This window comes from Gadus macrocephalus, chromosome 21 (genome assembly GCF_031168955.1).
Source record: "Gadus macrocephalus chromosome 21, ASM3116895v1".
Taxonomy (NCBI): domain Eukaryota; kingdom Metazoa; phylum Chordata; class Actinopteri; order Gadiformes; family Gadidae; genus Gadus; species Gadus macrocephalus.
The window spans coordinates 8,479,668-8,502,115 of NC_082402.1; the positions used below are offsets into that span (position 1 = coordinate 8,479,668).

A 22,448-nucleotide genomic window follows, 5' to 3' on the forward strand; every position below is an offset into this window, starting at 1 on the left:
ACCATTTCTACCACAAAGATAGAAAGACAACGGGACTAAAAACAAAAGAGTTGGAAAAAGACGTGTTATAAATGGACAACGAACGGTTCAATCACCAATTTCTCTTTTCAAACCACCATTGCCCCATGCCCCATGATACCAGCAGGTGATGGCGTAGCGGCTAGGCTGTAGGATTCCTGGGTTTGATCCCCAATGCTCATAGACTTAGGAAACAAGCTATGAGTAACTCATTTTTCAAAGTGCTCTGAGGTGATTGAACACTTCACTGACTTATTGACAGAAAGTTGCTCATACATGCTCTAACATGGCTTTTTGTGAAACCAAAAGGCATGACTCTCCAAAGACGATGACCCAAGCAGTCTGTAGAGGTGCAATATTGGTATGTTTATCGCTGTTGAATACAATCGGATTTCTACATTTAATTTTCTTCATGAACAGGGCACTCCATGGAGGTCATTTTGACTAAGAGGTCTCAATACGCTACCCGAATGCTAATGCTAACGCCGGCCTCGTCGCTCTCAGCTAGGCTGACCTCATTCCCAGGCATCTTCCTCTCACAAAGGGGACTTGAAGGCAAGATGTCGAACCCCGATCGTTACTCCATAATGACATCACGTTCGTATCTTAAATTCATTTGGATAAAAGTAAGTCACTTTGGATAAAAGCATGTCCTGAACACATGACTAAATGGTAGCAATCAGTGAAACAGAAGATGTTGTGTTCACGAGAGACACTGCAATCAGCTCAGCTCAGTTGTCGCTTGTTCAAACACAAATAATTGACCAAATGAATGAATAATTCCACATTTAAAATAACAAACTGCAACGGTGAGCGGAAGTAAGATGTCCTCCCCAATCGTAAGAAAGTAGACACACACCCAAGGCTTGGTTTAAAAAAAAAAATCCATATTTTTTTTTAATCACAGAATTTACAAAATGGTGTCATCCACATCTCCTGTGTAAGGTAAACGCAATGGTATCGCCTGGTGTCGCGAACCGTCTTCCATTTCTCTCAGATGAGGCGCACAGGCAAACGGGTTACTGTGGTAACCCGGAACAGCTACCTACACCCCCGCCCTCCCCCATTCCTCCACAACCAGGGATCGGTTTTAAATGGTCATCCATGAAACTACAGTAAAACTCTGTTGGTATAATACACATAACAAGCACAGAAATAGACAAAAGTTGACATCTAAAATCGATGGAAACGCAAAGAAGCTCCTCTCCGTAATACTCCACATTTCCTTTTCCAACGCACACCAAAGAAGAATTAAGTCATGTAGTATAAAGTGGCCTGCATTTCTTTTTTACTTTCTTCACTGAAAGAAAAGAAAAGAAAAAAAACTGACAACAGCTAAGGCGTCCGAGTGTAAATAATTATTGGCACTTTTCCCGAAACCGCTCGAATTTCCGGATCATTCTTTAAGGTGTGACTTTGTGACCTCATACCCGCTTGTATGACAGAAACACTTGATGGCCATTGGAGAAATACTGATCATGTGACGCTGGAGCAATGCTGTGACATCACAGGCTCGCACCCTGTGTGATGTCACACTGAAAGCAGGAAGTGTGCTGTGGGAGGGTCCTGTTGACGACAAATCATATCGACGAGAGCTGTGACATCACCGGCTGGAAAACACGGACACGCATCCCTTTACTTAGTCATTCGCACACACTTCTGCTGGTTCATTGCCTTGTTCGTTCATTCATTCATCGCTTCTCCATAACCTCACCATCGTCTCACTCACTCGCACTCCCTCTTTTAAATATAAATTTTTCCTTTTAAATTAAACCACCAATTCATTTGATTCCATTTTTCCATTCAACCGATCTGCTCGACGACAACAATTAAATAAAAAATAAAAATAATTTACTCTGTTATTTCAAATCCGTTCCCTTCCCTAGTGGGTCCCTCCTCACGCCGAGCCGAAACAAACACACACACTGAATCCGCGTTGAGTTCCTCGCCTCACGTCCGCGGCGGGAAGGCCGGCCGCTGGCTCCGCCTCCCACCGCTCCATCACGATCCCATGACACAAAACACAGTCAACCGCCCCAAAACTGTCCAATGGGAGTGTTTGTATAAAGTCACATGGTCGAAAAAATGGCATCTCAGAGATAATTTCCCGCCTCCTGCTCCACCTCTTCCTCCTCCCTCCCCCGCCTCCCATTTTCCAAAGGGGGGGGGGATGGGGGGAAACACTGCAAAAGGTAAAAACACCGAACCACCCTCCCCCCCCCTCCTCCCCACGCCCTCCGCCTCTAAAGGAGTCCCGGTGACACACGGGGTGAACATCAAACCTCTTCGCCTTCCTCCTCTTCCTCTCCCTGTTGGCTGTGTGTTCCGTGCCATCGTGCTACAGTCGGTGAACATCCCACCACTCAACACCACAGGCAGAGGGCTGGGGGGGGGCAGAGTGGGAAAGGGCTGGTAGGGTGGGTTGGGTGGGAGGGTAGGTAGGAGAGGTTGGGGGTGGGGTGTGTGTGGAGGGGGGGGGGGGGGGGGGGTCAGGTGAAAGGGTCAGAGGTCAGGGGAGGAGGGAGGGTTGTCACACTGCTGGTCCCGCCGCCACCACCACCACCACCGCCCCCACCCCCTCCCCCGTGGGTCTCTCTCTCTCTTTGAGGGGCGGTGGGCCCGCCCAGCGCAGTCCGGACACCAGCGGTTCATGTGGTCTTGGACTTCTGGTTGCAGTTGCCGTCGGTGGCCACTAGGGGCTGCTGGCTCTGGAGCCCCTGGTCCTGGTCCTGGTCCTGGGCCTGGGCCTGGGCCTGGTCCTGGCCGAGCGGCCGGGTCTTGTGCTGGTCTTTGAGGCGCAGGTGGCGGGGCTTGACGGGCAGGGCGACGGCCAGCAGCACGCAGCCCAGGTGGAGGCTGAAGCACCAGGATCTGAACAGCAGAGACACAGACAGAGAGCTGAGCTGGGCTGGGCTGGGCTGGGGAGCTAGAGAGTCTTCAACTAACCTCAAACCCTTCAGAGGAATGAGCCTCTGGTCCCCCCCTACCTTCTCCTTAAGGAACTATATCTGAATGGTCTGGATAAGCCACAGCAAAATCGAATATCCACTCAGGTGTGTGGCGCATAGATCACCTCTAGTGGACTGTGCTTTAATCAAGGGCTGTGATAATAACTGTGTCTTTACTCCAACAGCACACAAGCCCCGGTTGCCCTTACGCCTACAAGATATCAGGTTTATTTTAGCTTGAGTGATTTTGAAAACTGAGGAACGGAACCTCCTCGATAAGACATCCAAGGGACAAGCGGAGCCAATCACAGACCTGTAGAACTTGATGGACGGGCCCACGGACAGCAGTACAAACGGCACCACCGTGTAGCAGATGGCGATCTGGGTGGACGCCCACGTGATGACGTCATAGAGGAGCTTGTGGGCGGGCGAGCACTGGAAGTACGGCCGCACGTTGTGTCTCACCTGGGGGGGGGGGGGAGAGGAGCCATGGGGGGATACGTTTAGCGGAAACATTCAGGATTAAAAGTGTAAAAGAACTCAGAAATCAGGGCAAAGACTGACTATTCATATTTTCTATTTTTCTATATATTCAGGAATTTTATATTCAGGAAAGGAGTAAAGATAAGGGAAGGAAAGTAAAAAAAAAAAAAAAAAGCAAAGACAAGGAAGAACAAGAGAAAGAGGACAAACACAAAAAGAGGTAAAAGCAGCAGAGCGAGGCCCGCTGGTGAACTCACGGCCCGCGCGGCCAGCGTGACCACGATGCCGGTGAGGAAGGTGAGGTAATATCCAGGGTAGGCTCCGTGCCACATGGCCGACAGGATGAAGGTGGCCGCCGTGGGATTGTAGGGACAGCGCTCATAACAAACCCTAGCGCCACAAACACATGCTTTGGTTACACACACACAGCCGTAACAACCTTTTCACATTAGTATACAATGCATCGCTCAAGTCATTTAATCCTGTTCTTTTTATTAGGTTTAAATTCGTTATGTATATTTGTATTGTTGCACATTTTTACTTATTATTTTATTTGTTACTTTACACAGGTCTTTCCTGAGCATAGCAATATTGTAACTGAATCTATTATCCATTAGGAGTAAAAAAGTATAGTAATAAAGAAATGGAAACAGTGGACCCTAACAACGTCACAGCCTGTAATGCTGGCTCTAACCACTAGAGGTAAACCTTTCATGAAACGGCAGTCCCAGTGAGGCCCTATGAGTACTGAGAGGAAGTGATTGAATGCCAAAAATGAGCTTCACGTATTTATTTATATCTGCATGATAGATTTTGTTTTTCATAGTTGTTTTGAAAATACCTTTAAGTTAATAGATTTATTCAGGAGACACCTTTAATACTTTTTTAGTTTTCTTTACAAATTTGCCTGGTAGACCTATACACAGTAAAACATGTAAAACTAAACAAAATGCCTTCTACAATCTAATAGATATTTGCCTGTCAAACCTACAGACTGGATACATATGACTGCCTGAAGGCGGTATTGTGTCTGACACTTGGCACATATTAACAGTTTCACAGTTAATGACAAACAGGACCGAACAACACAATCCGACATCATCTTACCGTTTGAGCCAGTGTGCTGTCTGGATGTTCCAGTTGTCCAGGAATACCTTGAAGCTGGTTGCCAACTGAAATCCAAAAAAAGGACAGAAGATCATTTAGCATGCTGCCGGCGTGCACTGGGACACTCCTAACCTGCTCTGCATAATCCCCTGGAATCAATATAACATTCAATAATCAGTTCCACTGGAATCAATAACAGGGGACCACTGTTGGGGGGAATAGATTTTCTAATTATGACAAACCAATATTTTAGTTATTTTCCAGTTAGGCATGCATTTTTGTGAAGAGTGATAGCACAATCATTTGTAATTATGAAAGTGTGGTGAATAATAGATTTGATGCACTCAAGGCTTATATCCTGGGCTATTTGTGTTTACAGGAAGCATATCGAACATTCCTGAGCCCTTTCCTGGATATTTGGTTGATTCATTCATTATTCCTGTAAATAGGGTCTTTACATCCGTAAAAGAGTGTTATGTGATTACTGGTATTTTAGTCATCGAGTGAGCAGCAGGCCTTTAAGGAACCTAAGGAACTTTAACTGTGCATTAATCATTGATAGAAGGGTCAGTGTGATTGTGGTTTAAATGGCCTCTATTTGACCACCTGGTCTGGTGTTAATAAGCCATGACAAGCCATTTCAATGCATACATCTGGGTTGACCATTTCCACTTGAGTCACAAACATGTCGTTTGTAGAAATGGCTTGTCATGGCTCATCATCGTCACACATGGAGTTAAATAAGGCCTCTAGCCAGATATGGGAGCTTCTATCTAGGCATTTGATCTCTTGGCCAGGCATTCGAGCTCCAAACAAGGCATTCGAGCTCCTAGCTAGGCATTCAAGCTCCTAGCTAGGCATTCAAGCTCCGAGCCTGGCACAGTAGCTCCTAGCCAGGCACGGGAGCTCCTAGCCAGGCACGGGAGCTCCTAGCCAGGCACGGGAGCTCCACCTCACCTCAATGTTCTGGATCCTGAGGTTGGAGATGAGGTCCCAGCGCGGGGAGCCGTCCAGGTTGTAGCCGTTGAACCCAAAGCCTGCGGCGTTGTTTATGGCATCCGCTGGTGTGTAGAGATTAAACGCCACGTTAAAGCCAAGAAAACATACATTACTACGTCCACATAGATACATACATACACTCCCATTTTCTATAAATATACATATAGCTAGCAAGCTACCTAGTCATGTAGCACCTACCTAGCATGCACAAAGTACATTTTGCCAAATGAAACTAGCTAGCTAGCCATCTCTCTAGCGAGTGTCACCTACCCAGCGTCCACACGAAGTAGTACTTTGGCCGCGTGGTGAGCATGGACAGGTACAGGTACACGACCTGGGCGTAGAACGGCGTGTTGGCGATGAAGTCGTCGTCGATGTTGCGCTCGACGGGGAACACTTTACACACCAACAGAAACACCATGAGGGAGAAGAAGCATGTCGCTATCTTCTGGACCACCACCGTCTGTGAGAAGATAAAAAAACAAGACAAGGTTGAAGGTCACATTGGTGTTTATTGTACGCATACATACGTACATAGGGTTTGGCTTAGGCTATTTGTATTTAAATATCTGTATTTAGGACAGGTTAGTCTAATGGTGAGGGTGTTTGACGCTCAGTGTGAAGGTTCTGGGTTCAAACCCCATTGTCTACAGTCTACATGTAGATGCCCTAACCCCATGCTGCTCCTTAATATACATGTACTGTATCTAAGATTCTCCCTTTGGAGAAAAAAATCTGCTAATGTCTACACACACAAATTGAAGGACATATTACACTGTTGAATGCTTTTCTACAGTGTTTCAGACGATAGACTGGGACTCACATTCGGTGAAGGCTCGCTCCCTTTCACTTTTCCACAGGCCTTCCTACTGGTCTCAAAGTCTCTATGACAACAGGTCCCGCCTTCGATGAAGGCAATGTAGTCGTTGTAGGAGCAGGTGGGGCCAGCGAGGATGCCCATGAAGTTACAGTTGTAGCTGAAGTACTCCAGTAAACTGGGCATTCTCCTGCACGAGACCAACCAAAGAAGGTGCATGTGTTGGGGAGCCTATCGGTACTATTGTGAAAACATACTCGGACATACTGGCATTGGTACATACTTGTACAGTATAAAAGATGCAACAAGATATGATTTTAAAGCCCAACCTTATGGCCAATATTTTCTGCCCAGGTGTCAGATGCTCCTCCTTACGGGCCATTCCTGATAAAAAAAAAAAAGGCAAAAACATCAGTTTCTATATCCTGATACAATAGCGAGTTGTAAAAACAGTAAATACACCGGATGCAGACATCAGCAAGTAAACTCTGCGTATGAACCTACCGTCATGGATTTCAAACGCCAGACTGGTTATCTTTTGCGTGATGACCATCATTGGCCTTGGAGGGAAATGGAGGGCAGATAGTTTAGCTTTAGATGAAAAGATTACATAAATAATGTCACCTCTCTGCCCAGGACGGAAGGCCTGCATGTACACACTGGCTGTTTGACAATTATACAGTTTTTGCCAACGGTACGCTCTATAGTCCTGTATTGCCCTAGTATGACCAGAGTGCAACACCAGGACAATTAAGGTCATATTTTCTAGTGTTTATCGGGTGAGGTTTGGTGGATATTGACAATGCTGAATAAAGTAATATAAAAAAAATCTATTCATAACTTCAAGATTCTACTTAGTGAGTAGAAGTCACACTGAGTAGAAAACATACTTAGTAGAAAACACAGCCTCCTTGTCAGGAGAGACTTTGAAATGACTGGTCGTTAACTTATTTTCAGCCTTGTTGTTTTTTGTGCTCTGTTGTTCTGACTGATCTATGTTAGATGTTTGAATTGAGACAAGGTTACCCCTGGCTGCTCTTTTACTTTGCGGAACAGAAACCAAGCATGGCATTTGAAAGACAAACACATTCAAACACACACATCACCAGGGACTCTATAAACACAAGGCCCTAAGACCTACAACGTATGTTGTATGTCCTTGCATAAACAATTGTTTGTCTTTTAATGAGAATTTCCATGCACTTTTATGTCTGTTTATGTATTTTAATTTCTTGATGTTAACATGTCCCTGTTTGTGTACCACATATTGACATACAGAGACTCTCACAGCATCAATTTAATACATAGATAACACTGCAAACTGATACAAGCTGTTGGAGCCTCCACAAGGGAACATTTGTTATTCATATCCTGTAAATTGTTTAAATGTGCAATAAATATGTATTTGAAATGAATCAAGCGAAAAGGTCAAATAACCAGAGTATACAGCTTCTGTCAAATAGCGCCGTTAAACAAGCTCAGTGAAGGGGCCTTACCCTGTGAAGTCGGCAGAGTACATCCCATAATCAAACACGTAGACTCGTGTAATCTGACAGAAGCTCAGGTAACCAAGGGCAACCACCAGGCAGTATCTGAAGGAGATCAGAACAGGCAGAGAGATGAATGAACGGAATGCAGTGAGGAACCGTGATGCACCATAAGCCCTGTTAGTTTAACGCTCTCCCTGTTCTCCTGTAGGGACTGGAACCAATAACCCTTGCAGTGTTTGTAGTCAAGTTTGTATTTCAGTCTGTGTTGCGGCATGTATTTGAGTTCAACATTATTCCAGGGCTCTCAATTTTTGAACTGAGTTCAGAGTGAGGTTTTGTCGGCGGGGGGGGGGGGGGTGGGGTATTAACATTGGACTGCGTACAAATGTGTCCACAGATATGGTGACTAATGTATGATAGTAAGCATTATTGGCCCTTAACACTAATATTCAGAAACAACACTGCCTCAAAAGGCTATTGGCTTAAGCAACATCGGTAGAGGCATATACTTTTCCCTGAATTTTTAAACGTTGCAAACGTGCAAAAAAAATATTATATATTTATGTGGCATTCAGTCCAATGCTTAAAATATATCTGTGGCATTCAGTAGGTCAATGCTGTGGTAAAGTGTGTAAAGTATGACCGAGTGTTTCTTTCTGTTCAATAGATAGAACTTTATCAATCCCCTGTAGGACAAATTTGTGAATGTTTGTCCATATAAAACAATAATGGTTAAAAAATAAATACAAAACATGACAGAAACTAAGTAAGTCAAGCATCCAATCTGAAGGCTTTACTTAACCACTCCCCCTACTCACTTCCACCAATGCAAAGCGAACAGAACAGAGTAGGGGAGGGCGTAGCCTAACTAGTTTGTGAACGACCCAGAGAAATGCAACGCAGATTCAATGTGAACATGATTGAGGCTTTAATAAAATCACGGACGATTTTGAAATGCCGCCACAATTTTTTTTAAAGTGTCTCAAAAAGAGGGCATGTCCGGGCAAAAGAGGACGTCTAGTTACCCGACGTACGGGAAACCCATTTGATTCTTAACGGATACTTAACGTGTACTGCGTGTCTGTTCCCATATATATTTGAGAGAAGTTAGACTCAACCTTCTGAATGGAAGAGCATACACCTTGACTGGTGTTAATGTTTCCTGGGAATTATCTGTTATTGAATCACTCATTTGCTATGAGTGCCAAGTTTAATGTCTAACTGACAGTTATATGTTATAAGAGTGGGTCAGGAGCGTGCCCTTAATGTTGCAAGTTTGAATCCCACCGTAGACTTTCACAGAACTGAACAGAACATCTACAGTTCTGTTATACAGAGAGGATATTGTTAAACTGTTGGTCCCAGCAGTTACATTCAAGAGTGCAGCATGCTACTTTTTATTTACGAGTTAAAAGTAGGCAACAGCAGTCAATAAGACACTGTTTAAAAAAAGGCACGTTTTTGTAACAGTTAATCATTTGAACGTTTCAGTTTCTCATGTCTTCAAGAAGTTAATTCACATGCAAGGAGCCTCTATACTCCGTAGGTGTGGTCTTACTTGTGCATGTGCTCTACTCCAGTCAGGATCATGATGCCATACGTCAGCCCACTCTGAACCAAGAAGTGGAGCGCATACCTGGAACACACAGGAAGTGAGCCATTAACACAGGAAGTGAGCCATTCATATGTTTCTCTGTTTCAGTTACCTAGTCAGTCAACCCAATCTTTTGTTTTCTCATTTTTCCTATCAAAAACATTATCAAAGACCAAAACTACAAAAAAAACGGCTTCCTAACATTTACAAGAAGCAGTCTATTATAACAAAGGCAGGAGTTATGCCTTGCTATGGAACCCGAATCCAAGATGTGACAGACTAGCAGTCTACCAGCACGTGGGGCAGTGTGAGAACCGACATAATGGTCACACACACGCATACACAAACTGTCTCTCTCTCGCTCTCTCTCTCTATCCACCTCCTCCACTGAAGTTTGTCCAGCAGTTGTGGCGTACGCAGCACCACCGTGTCTGGTTTCATAGTATATCCAGACAGCCAGAGACAAGCTCTCATACACCGATGATAAGAAGCAGTCCGCGAGCTTTACCGTCTGTAAACAAAGCACGTGATTGGCTCACATCGATCCACCGTGTCCCTAAGGACACTGGGAACGTAAAACCCAGAACCCGCCCACGCACAGACACAGGGCCCTGAGACTGGAACGGGCCGCCGTATCCATCACCCTCGGCGCTGACCTGTCTGACGGGTCAGGCCCCTGTTCTACCCTGGGAGCCAACACCACATGCTGTGCTACACAATACGAGATATAGCTATCACATGCTATGCAGTATGCACCATGCTATCGTCTATACGCTATGCTACAGCTCACATGCGCTGTTACACCTTGACCACAGGAATCATGCAAGACTACACGCCATGCACTACTATAAGCTGCTACTACTACTACATGCACTGCTATAAGCTAAAGGCTTTAATACACGCTATGCTACATGCTATGCTACAGGCTACACGCCACATTCACAGGTGCAAATCTGAGGAAGAACACAGACATTTTTGTTTTTTAATAAGTCAATTTTTAGCTCTTGCTCAACACAGCCTAGCTCAACATAATCATATGATGAACTAGTTATTATAATATAAGACTTGATAAGACATTAGGGGATTTTGAATTAGGTAACAACACCCACCACCAACAGTGTTTTTATTATTAATGTTATTTTATTAACGAGCAGCGAGTACTAAACGGTGCGGCCAAGGGTTAGCCTCGTGAGCAGAATATCCCCGGTTTAACTCTGAGATGGAAGACCACAGCAGGCGTAGCCAAACTGAATTTCACCCTTTTCACTCAGAGTCCCCCTTGACATCCTGTTACCCTGACAACTAGATATACACAGAGCTACAGTGTTCACGATAGACACTTGCAAAATATTAAATTAACTTGCTTGTGAAATTTTAATTTGAAGGTGAAGACTTAAATCTTTTCAGATGAAAGTCTTAAGTATCAAAGAATATAGCTGGTTACAGGCTGTATTAGCTGGCCTAACACTTTCACGCTAGTCACAATATATGGAGAATGAACACCTATATATATAGCATATAGGCCTACAGCGTTTGAATATTCACATAAGTACCATGATGAATCATTACAAGTATGGATTAAACACACAGACTTCCCTTTGTAGCAGCTAGTGGTTAGCAAAGTAACCCAATAAAAGCTTAATAACCACAGACCACATCTGGGACTGGTATGAGAGTTGGAGCTAAAGTGCTATGCTCAGACACGTAAGTAATGCTTAACACAAGTTGTCAATAAAAAAGTGCTGTTCTAAGATATACCATGCTACGCTAAATCCAGACAGTTACTTAGCATGGACTGGTATTGTAGACCAGCTATGCTCAAATATGCTAGGCAATGCTAAACTATGCTAGGTATGCTAAGCCCATACAGTTCAGCAGCTGGGACTGATATAGTCCAGACGTGGTCGGAGCAAAATGCTATGCTAAAACAGGCTGCCTTTTTGGTTGTTAGTTTGATAGCGTTGGTGACAGACGGACTGGACTGACCAGCCGAAGCAGAAGAGGGCGAAGTAGAGGCCCAGGAGGGTGGCGACCACATGTCTGATGAAGGGACTGCTCCTCTTGGGGTGGAGGTACAGACGGAACCAGAACGCCGTTAGCAGAGCACATAGCTGGCACACCACAAAGTTGACCTGGGGAGAGAGACAAAGAAAGGGGGAAGAGAGAGAGATAATAAGTTGGATATAACATGTATTGGCAATGTAAAGCTAGAAAGAGAGAGAGAGAGAGATTAAAAGAGAGAAAAAAAAACGTATGCTGAAAGGATGTACAGCTTGGCCCTAAATACCAGTGAACCTCATTCAGTTAAACTGTGGCCTCCCAATGTATACAACGGTCTCTCCAGAGCTGAGCCATGAGCGTCAGACTTGAAACAAGAGCCATTCCATCATCACAATCCAAAGAGCTCCTCTGAGCAGTAACGTGTACACCGTTCCAACACGCTAGCCCTTGGCCAACCTTAACCGATGCAACCAGTAACAAAGGCACGGGTACAACTAGGCTAGCTGTGAATTTGCCTTTTGTCTTTGGCAGAACTTAGTGGAAAAAGGAAAGACCTCAACACTTTAACACACTTCACGAGGCCCACCTCGACCAACACAACCAAAAACACTGGTACAACCAGACTAGCTGTGATTTAGTATTATGGTAGTATATGGTGAAGAGATGTCAACAGGAGAACACCAAACTTAACCAATGCAACCAGTGACAAAGGCCTAAAGCTACCGATGCTAGACCCTCTTCAGTGAAACAGTTTGCAGGGTGAGGTGGATCGTGGGTCTTGTGTGAGCTCTCCTTTGCCGTGATGCAGCAGTGGTGGGGGCCTGGAGGATAGGGGAAGCATCTGTGATGAAACAGGGGCGGGGGCTAAAACGGGATCAGACGGAAGCTATTTATAGCCGGGCCTGAAGAGGGGCGCCTCTACAGTCCATTACACAGATTACCTCCAACAAAGGCAGCCCCTAGCTGGTGACGTTTCTTTCCCCCCCTGCTGCTTCTCTCTGCGTGGACGCCTGTGTGCGTGCGTGTGCGTGTGTGTGTGTGTGTGTGTGTGTGTGTGTGTGTGTGTGTGTGTGTGTGTGTGTGTGTGTGTGTGTGTGTGTGTGTGTGTGTGTGTGTGTGTGTGTGTGTGTGTGTGTGTGTGTGTGCGTGCGTGCGTGTGTGCGCGTGTCTTTCTGAAGTATAACCAAGTAAAAAAAAATCAGGAAAATTGAGTCGACTGTCTATGTCTAGAGTATATATATCTATATATAGGCGTACAAAAGGGATACTGTGGTTGTGGTACCTGGTTGGGGTTGCACCTTGCAGCTACCAGTGTCCAACAGTAGACGACTGTGGTTGTGCGGTTGTTATACACACCACTACTGTCACGTTGTAGGAGCAGTCACTGAAACTAATTGTTCAAGTACGTTGTCCTGTGGCTTCTCATGCAGTAATACAGCGGAACCCTGTGATACTGCATGAGCCACTATTTGATTTGCACTTATCTGCATACTCTGTTGTATATAACACAAATGTTACTGTTCGGCTGGAAACAGTCACCCTGTGAGAGGATTGTGGATGCTCTATATATGGATATGTGTGTCCGGATATGTGTGAACAATTTTAAATATATTTAGCGAGGGTGAGGGTGAGGGGGGAGATGGGAGTGGCAAATAATTCCAAGCTCAGCACAAAGTCCTCCCAAAGGAATAAGTAAATCTACGATTGCATTCTGACCCACACATTGGGGGTGGAAATACAGTCAGGACATCACAGGTGGACCACACACACACACACACACACACACACACACACACACACACACACACACACACACACACACACACACACACACACACACACACACACACACACACACACACACACACACACACACACACACACACACACACACAGCTCTCTGAGATGGTCTGACGAGCAACGCGAAAAGCCCAGCTGGTGGCTTACATAAAACACACACATATACACGTGCATTCACAGTCGTGTACTAAGAATACACAACGCAGACGACAAGCATGTGTTGTCAGCTGTTCACACAAACGCACAAAAGTTCACCACGTCACTCCTCAGCTGCGCAGAAAGAGTGCGGGACACAAACAAACGCCTGCATGGCTTCTTCTCAGTGGTGATCTGCAAAACACCCTACACAAACATGGATGCATGTCTTATCAGCCTAGCACCACAGCTTCCTCAGACCTTTAACACACTAGAGAACTTAATTTGTAGAACACTGCAAGGATTAGGGGTTGCATTCCCCTAAATATATTGTACTAGTCACTGAGGAAGGCACTAGCATGGCAAAGATTATGGGTTCTATTTCCTGCATGGAAACAACGCATTGAGCATGCCCGCTGCATTGGGTTCTATTTCCTGTATAGCTTTCACCGTGAAACAGGGCATGATTACATGCTCTGTATCACACACACAAACACAGAAAGGCTCTTACACAGAGCCATTAAAACCAGGTTAGACATATGTAGATAAGCATGACTTATATCACCAATAGAAGTCATACAATTGTTCAACTTTGAGGTGCAGTACAAATATAAAATAAGCTAACGCATCAATCACTTACAATATCCAGGTTCCAGACCACACATATAGACACAGGGCTGACTACACATGCACATAATTATATCAACTCTATTGCATAAGTCCTTGTCTATATGGGTTGTACGACTCTCTGACCAGAACCACCGTCTCCTTCAAAGAGAGATAATATAATAAAATAGAGGGAGTGGGAGATCAATGTCTTTCCTCAGAGAGCGAGAGAGAGACTGACTGACTGACTGACTTCTGGGCAGCAGCTACAGCAGGCAGTGCTACTTAAAACCCGTGTCCTGGGTTCTTCTCATCTGGCGCCCTCTCATTAATATGACATACGGAGCGCTAGCTCCACTGGGCCCACTCAGATGCCACAGACCGTCTGTCCAGACACACTAGCTCGCCGCCATCTTCTTTAATTCATGATACTTGTTGGTGTGTTGATGTTTTTTTTTTCCACCCCCGGATTGAAAAAAAAATAACTTTACGTCAAGCTGGCCCTAAGGCTGTCAGCAACAGGAAACAGGAGGACCAGTGAACACTAGATTGCTGGAGGTCATTTTAAACTAATGGAACGGGGAGGAAGTGTAGCAGTTTACTTTGCTGGAGGGATGGGGAGTTTGCGTAATGTTTCTGCAGGGAAATGACTCGCTGTAGGTCGTGTGAAACACAATGGGTGACTTAACCCCTTCCCTCTCCGGGCAAGAGACACAGACACACAGACATGTACAGATTTAACCCCGGAGGTCATAGTTCAGGTCACGCTCGTCACATGAAGCGGAAGGGAAGGGATTCATTAGTGTGAGAAGTACGTCGCTCCAAGGCCCGGTTAGGGGGTTAGGGTCCGGATAGGACGGAAGGGTTACTACTTTTTAGCCTGGACACACAATGAAGAGACTCGGTGGTGCTTATGAATCTAATGAAATTAACTGAACAGAGGACTACATTATTCACTATTTATTTAGCTCCTGTGTAATTAGACGAGTATGAATGCATTTCTCTCTTTGGTTGCCCTATTCAGCCTATTTCTACCAGTTTATCTTACGCAGTCATATCAAGCCCGGTCTATATAGGAGTAAAAAGGAATAAACCACACATTAACAGGGAGGAGGTATAAATGTAAGATAATTAATTGATTAGTGCTTTGGACTTGGTTCTATGAACATCCTTCCGACAGCGATATATTGTTTCACCTTCTTCTGACAAATGTACTTCTTGTAAGTGGCTTTGGATAAAAGCATCTGCTAAATTCCTTTAATGTAATGTAAATAATTGATTGATATTTACACAAAAGCTAATATACTCACAATAATCAGAATAGATTGGCAAAACTAGTACAGATGTCAACAATAACAACGGGTACAAATAAATATAAACAGGGGTTGTGCTAATATACGGAGGAAGGAAACCTGTTTGCTAGCAGAGCCAACCCCCCTCACCTCTCTCTCTCTCTCTCTCTCTCTCTCTCTCTCTCTCTCTCTCTCTCTCTCTCTCTCTCTCTCTCTCTCTCTCTCTCTCTCTCTCTCTCTCTCTCTCTCTCTCTCTCTCTCTCTCTCTCTCTCTCTCTCTCTCTCTCTCTCTCTCTCTCTCTCTCTCTCTCTCTCTCTCTCTCTCTCTCTCTCTCTCTCTCTCTCTCTCTCTCTCTCTCTCTCTCTCTCTCTCTCTCTCTCTCTCTCTCTCTCTCTCTCTCTCTCTCTCTCTCTCTAAAAGCCACTCTATCAAACTCTACCGCACTATTGGCTGCGGGCAGCAGCGATGGAATCCTTGAAGTGGCAGTTGCTAGGAGACATCCTTTTCTTAGCCAAGAGGGAGGCTGGACATTGGATTGAGTGAAGGCTGTGTTTTTTTTTAATCAATCAGAATCCTCCTCTTCTTCGTCTTCATCATCATATGAAGACAGGGAGGGAAGGTCAGGGGTTGTTGATTAATGTCGGTGTCGTTGGTGTGATGAACGGGTTATTTGCAGTAATTAGAAATATAGAGCTGGACGCGACATAACTCAATATTATCGTTTATCACCTCCAGGAGAAGAACAAGATGTTCTCGTTACTGACAGGGTTTAGCAGAAAGAATATGCTAAGCTACGGAATATGCTGTACACCAAAAATACAAACAGATTAATCAGAGAAGATGCTTTACTGTTGGGTGAGATTTATCCCTAATGAACCTGTGCTAAAACCGCTAAAACCTTCTGAAAACCCTGTTCTCCATCAAGGGATGAGACTAGTTTTCCTTCCTTTCCTGATTATGGGAGGGGAGCAAACCACAAGCAAATGTTTTACTTTTTTCCTTTATTCCTTTTAGGAATAATATTATTTAAATATATTCAAACTTCATTATTTCACATCTTCAAAACACACACGGGTGGACTGTGCTGTACACACAAATACACCTCCAACAACTGATTTGAGACAAGGCTGCAAATAGCAAATAGCTACGTGATGATGATACGATATGTAAATGATGGGAAATACCTAGAGCTTAGCAGAATAACAATTTGGAAGTGGCAAGATGATCAATCACTCGACGGAAGTCCTTCCTCAAAAAACGAACTCCAGAAACTGACCCAAAATGCAAATGATGAAACTGATGATGAAACTCAACGATGGGTCGGACCTCGAGGAAATACAGGACCCACCTACCTTCTGATGATGTCGAAATTAACCCCTTCATTCCCTGGTTCTAGCATCTGCTCTGCCTTTTGCCAGCGGCTTCATTGGGGACCTCAACCATAGCACTCACAGATGATTAAATCCCCCACCGGCTCTCTAAGTGCACTCTCCGTCAAATACGTCGGAGAGCTGGCGATTTATGTCCACGTAACCAAGCTCCTATCATAAAGCATTGTACAGCCACACAGACCGCGTTAAGACACTTAGCTGGGGGGCAATGGTTTGTTAAGCTGCAGCGTTGTGCACGGGACTTGACGACCGGTGACTCCAATCCCAGAAAAGGATAGTGGTGGTGGGGGAAAGGGGGGATACCTGTAGGCATCCTTGAGCAAGATACACTAATCCATGCTCCCTAATGACTGAATTGACTGCTGCAAGTCATTTTGGGTAAAGGTGTCTGCTAAAGGTCTAAATAGTAAAATGATTTTGATGAGAACATGAACCTCAAAATCCCTTAAGAGACCTTAAGATTCAACCAGTGCCACTTGGTGAGTTTGTGACATATTATCAGTGAGCTGAACTGCTGGAGTGTTTCATTCAGGGGAACCTTGTCGGCTAAAGGTGGTCTCTGGTGTCGAGCCACGCTAGTTGAACGCTGTTTCATGGTTTGGGGGATTTCTTACTTTTTTCAGAAGTGGTTTTTTGCCTGGTGTTGCTAAGCCGATCCCACTCACTCAATGAGTTCAAACTTGTCTCATCAAAGCTCAAGTTACCGGTGACTGCTAACCTTCTCATGCAGTCAGCCAATCACAACAGTTCATCATTTGCATAAAAAACAACTGCCAGAAAGCCCATTGACTGTTCCCTTCATTCAGCGACAGTCAGGCTCTGTCATTTGTTCATTTGTATTTTTGGACAAAAAGGAAATTCTACCAAAACCACCAGAGCAAAGGATTAATTTACTGAGCGCTTAATAAATGATACACGTGTGCAGGAGGAAAATATTTCAACTCTTGGTCACTTAATTTGGGATATAGGAAACAAATACAAATGCTTCAAAATTCCCTACAAAATCATATCTCAAATCATACCCCATATCTCTCACATATCATGAAGGCACTTACCATGCATATTTACAAAAATCACACACAAACCACACAAAACGCACACATGTATCCTTTCCATTTTATGCCTTTTGACAATCCCATCCCAGAGTTCTTTTGACCAATCACAGCAATTAAACCACAGCTTCCCCCCGCCTCCCGACTATCCTTTGAACCAATCATAAACAAACAAACAAACAAACAAACAGGCCCAGGGAGTGTATGACGTTGATCAATGTGAGCTGTAGGCCTACAGAGCCCAGGCCTGGACACGCCTCACCATTTGCTCGGCAGCTGAGGTGACAGTTTCCACGGCAACATCCTGAGAGCGTGCAGACGATCGCCCACAGAGCGCGTGGTCTGAGCTATCAGAGGCACCAGCTTGATGCTAATGCTGCACGGCTCCTTTGATTTAGCTTGATGTACAGAAGGGCTATCATGCTAAGCCTAGCAGTCAGTAGAATGGTAGCATAGTGGTGTTGTTGCTATACATATACAATTATAGGAGTCTCGTTCTAATTTCACCACTGTTCATCTGACACAATAATTAGCTTCAAACTGATCATGATAGTACAAGAAGTAGTTAGAAATCTTGTTCCTATACAGAGGAAGGAGGAATCCCACGATTTCAGAAGTGAAACTCTGACACAACAATGTAATGAAGCAACTGATGCAGTTTTTGTAGAAGATATCCCACCACAGGCAACTATTATATTGTAAGCTGAACCAACCATTATTCTGTTGATTCAGTAGATGAACAGACATAGATGAAGAGTTCAGGGAAATTGGGCGAGTGGAATGTTAGGTTTCAAAAACAGCTGACAAATAAAGCACTTCTTCATTGGAATGTGCCATTTCGAGTCTCCATGATTCATTTCTACTGGGGAACACAATAAAGGCTAGTCGATATCAGTGGCAGTGATCTACTGTGAGACAAACTGTTCAACTATTCAACAGTAAGCTAACGTTGCATCTCCTTCCTGCGGCCGGGACCAATGTTCTATATGTCTTAGGTACTTCCAACACAAACAAACATTCCTCCTCACTTTATCCATAAATAATACAGGATTGGAAAATAAAAAAGCTGTAGAGCCAAATGGATCAACAGCCCCAACATACGAAAGCTAACTCAGTCCACGATTTCATAGTTACATTTGTGCTTGAATTTGTGTCTTGTTCGAGGAAACATACTTGTTTCAGTTCTTCTCCAAAAAGAAGACTTTTAAATAAATAGTATACCAAGGAATCTGTTTTAGACCAGGTAGTTTTGACTACAACATAAAGGCCAATGCTAACCGAGATTAAATGATAATGTAGCTAGCTAAGCTATTCTGTATTCAGCCTGGATATAAAGAATAGGCCTACTGTACCACAAACTGATCTCCCTCGAGCTATAGCGCACCAAAGATTTCTAGAAAGCACAATTCGCACAAAGAGTCACTCAGCCCATAGAATCATCTAGAGTGATTAGTCAATGAAAATCAAAACACAAAAAAATGGATTCATCGTTTTAGTTGTTTATCAAGTGAAAGTGGTGAACATTTTTTATATTAGATGGTTATGATTATAACACACTAACTTCTGATGGGTATTCATCATTAATCATGTGATTAATTAAATCAGAAATGAATAATTGACTAATTTATTAATTCCACTTAATCATTAGTGGCAGCCTTAAGATAGATATCATAAAAACAGCAATATTAGTCGATATCAACGCAACCGTTGGCAGCTGCAACATCACAGTTTACATCAGTGTCACATATGTCATGTCACAACATGTCATATTATAGTATGACATGTCATGGGGTAGAATAGAGTCAGGGCTAAGGGTATTCCACTCTCAACATGAAAGGTTCTGGGTTCGATCCCCCAATGTTTACAGCCTACCAGGAGGCATGTCTCCCCCCAGCCCGACCCTTAATGACATGCATCCGAAATCACTGTAAGTGGTCCGCTCAATGACTAAATATCAATCTCATGTCATGAACACCGAGGAGGACACCTGTACCCCTGACACCTGATGATCCTCCAGGCATCAACAGACAGACACATGCTGCCTGGCCCTATGCCCCTCCACACCCAACACCTGATACGGCTCGCTGGCAGCCGAGTGAAAACAGTCCACAACTGTTGATGTATCCTCATTAATAATGCATGCTGGATAAAGGAAGCATTTATAGAAGCAACAATGTCTCATCATTGTCTCTCTGTACGGTAACCATTGTTTTTTTCATCTATTGACTGCTATTAAGTATGTAGTCGTTTTGAACGACACTTTCATCCAAAGCAACTAGTGATTCCAGATACAATAAGGTAGAGGGAGAGGGGAAGGATATCTGGCTCTAGCAGGCCTACAAGTAAGATTGCCGATGTGGGGAATTGCGCCCAATACATTTTGGCAGTGGATTCACCCCAGCCACTAGTACACTAACCTGTCTGCCCCATGATCGCAAAGTGTTTGTAACCTGCTTGTGAACGAAGGCGGGCATGCTTGTCTGACTGAACGCTGAACTAAGCCGGGGACCAGGGCAGGCCTTCCATAGTGAAACACTGATGAACGACAGTTGTACCAGCCTCCATTAGTGCAGTCAATGCACACATATTTGAAACTAATGTTCCGCACGCCGAGATGCAAACAAATACGAAAGCCCCGATGCGTACCCGCTGGGACAGCTCATCGATATCAGCGCCAGAAAAGAACAGGGGGCAAACATTACTGCAGCGTTACGGCTGTTAACCAGAGATAGACCGGCCCTTTGAAAAGTGTTGCGAGTTAGTTGCTCAAGGGCACTACAGCAGCCCAGTCGCATTGATGCGTTTAACTGCCGGATCCCAGATCTTGGGTCTCAGGTCTCTCTCTCTGCATCTCTCGAAGCAAAGGTCCACCCTGCCACCACACATTAATATCAAGAGGAGAATACACCACAGAAAGATTCCTTTCAAGAAGTAGGCCAGATCTCAGACAGGGTCTGGGTGGGTGGTGGGGATGTTTTGGGGCAGAGGGTGTCGACCCATGAATCTGTGGGGAGAGGCGGGGGGGATTGTAAGATAAACTGGTGATGTTGCTGAAACTGAATGCCTGAGACAGTAACATATGTTAATTTAGATTTACAAGATCATATGAAAAAATGATAAGACCACCAGAGTATGCATACCTCGACAACAAACCCCAATACTAAAGTGAATGCACATATCCATAGATCTCCAACAGGCCAAGCCAGTGCGTGGAGGTTGTAGGCTACATGTTGATGAACCGTAGGCTACGTCTTGCTTCTGAAGCGGCCCTAACGAGACGGAGCTCCGATCCACCACATGTGACAGGCCAGGGAGACCAAACCGTTACATCTAGTATAGAAGCTGCCAACCACCAGAATCAACCATCGTACAAATGTCATCGGCTATTCACCGGCAAATTACGTCCATCACGCATCCAGTTCATTAGCGTATAGCACTTAAGCCAAGGTTGTCTGGCGATTATCCATTAAAGCAAGAATGCATCGTATCGTTTGCTCCAATAAGCCACGCATTAACCGAGAAAAATAAAATACATCACATTTGGCATTAGCTTCCCTGATCAAAATCCCCAGCCCCTGGCATATAATTCGTTTTTTACTGCTTAACAATAGAAGCGGTGGAGAACAGACAGAGCTACCGAGAAACGTCATTACAAGGAATAAGAAACCAAAACCCACTATGCACACCATTTATGGATTTGCCATTGCCTTGAAGCATCGACAAATTCCAATCACATCAAGGAGGGCATTGGTAATATTGCCATTTTACCCGTCTAAATAATGTCACTTAACAGGTCTTTTGAAGCAGCGCACACTGGAAGAGGCCCGCAGACGTTTACATGTGAAATGTCTTCATTATATCGGCAATTTCATTCAACGCTATCCATCCCATTCGCATGTGCACATTCTTTCTTTCTCCGTGCACCTATTCGCGCATTGATACATTAGTCAGCATTGCGATTGCATCGATTGTATTAAAATTCGAGAGCCCATTGCCCCCTCTCAGTCAAATGAAGGCTCGAGCAGCCAGAATCATCTCCGAAAACGCCAGCTTCGTTGCGATGTTTTTTTTTTGGGAAGCTCTGCGACGGAATGCTTGCCATAAACTGCGTGTATAACGGTTCTGTATATCTACCTGATCCAGGGGCAGATTTATGATTTCGCTGATGGGCTGCAGCAAACTGGACCCCGTACACGCCGGAGAGACTGTTTCAGTGGCCATGGCTCAGTCGACGTCGAGGGAGTCCTGTTCTCTTCGTTCCCTTTCCCTCTCTGTGTCTCAGCGGGTCTACGATTCGCCCCGAATCTGTCTATCCTCCTCCTTCTCGTTCCGCTCCTCCTCGACCGCCACCAGGGCTGCTGTTTGCTGCTGGCCACTACTGGCTGTAGGATGAGCTACACTCGCTGCCAAAACCTCCACACATCAACCAGCAGCAGGAGAGTCAACGTTGCATGTCATTAGTATATTTGGCAGAAATACAATAGCCTGGCCCTACATTATGCAATCTATAATTTATTATAGATTATACAAAAAATTATGACAAAAAGTTAGAGAATATATAATATATTATATTTAATTTTATTATATTATCATATATTATATTTATTATAGTAAAGGATATTACATTATATTATATTATAATCACTGAGTATAATACAATATTTTATATTTATTTTATATACATATTTAATATAATACATTTTTTGAGTTTCAC

The 22,448-nt window shown here is 44.2% G+C and overlaps 1 protein-coding gene across 1 annotated transcript; it reads right to left on the reverse strand.

Annotated features, from left to right (window-relative positions):
• Window positions 1-884: 884 nt before the first annotated feature.
• On the reverse strand, window positions 885-22,120 carry mboat2b (membrane bound O-acyltransferase domain containing 2b). The gene is made up of 13 exons (XM_060042193.1): window positions 21,869-22,120; window positions 11,443-11,588; window positions 9,421-9,498; window positions 7,869-7,964; window positions 6,877-6,932; window positions 6,702-6,756; window positions 6,379-6,562; window positions 5,826-6,018; window positions 5,514-5,617; window positions 4,557-4,621; window positions 3,707-3,839; window positions 3,280-3,431; window positions 885-2,889 (listed from the first exon to the last, which is right to left on the reverse strand). The coding sequence occupies exons 1-13, from the start codon at window positions 21,953-21,955 to the stop codon at window positions 2,667-2,669; spliced, it is 1,572 nt and encodes a 523-aa protein (XP_059898176.1). The 5' UTR covers window positions 21,956-22,120; the 3' UTR covers window positions 885-2,666.
• Window positions 22,121-22,448: the final 328 nt, after the last annotated feature.

Coding starts and splice junctions, on each gene's coding strand:
- mboat2b (XM_060042193.1), bottom strand. CDS start 21,955: ATGGCCACTGAAACAGTCTCTCCGGCGTGTACGGGGTCCAGTTTGCTG. Junction 4,622..5,513: donor TCAGGATCCAGAACATTGAG/GTGAGGTGGAGC, acceptor TTTGGATTTCAG/TTGGCAACCAGCTTCAAGGT. Junction 2,890..3,279: donor CCGTCCATCAAGTTCTACAG/GTCTGTGATTGG, acceptor TCTGCTGTTCAG/ATCCTGGTGCTTCAGCCTCC.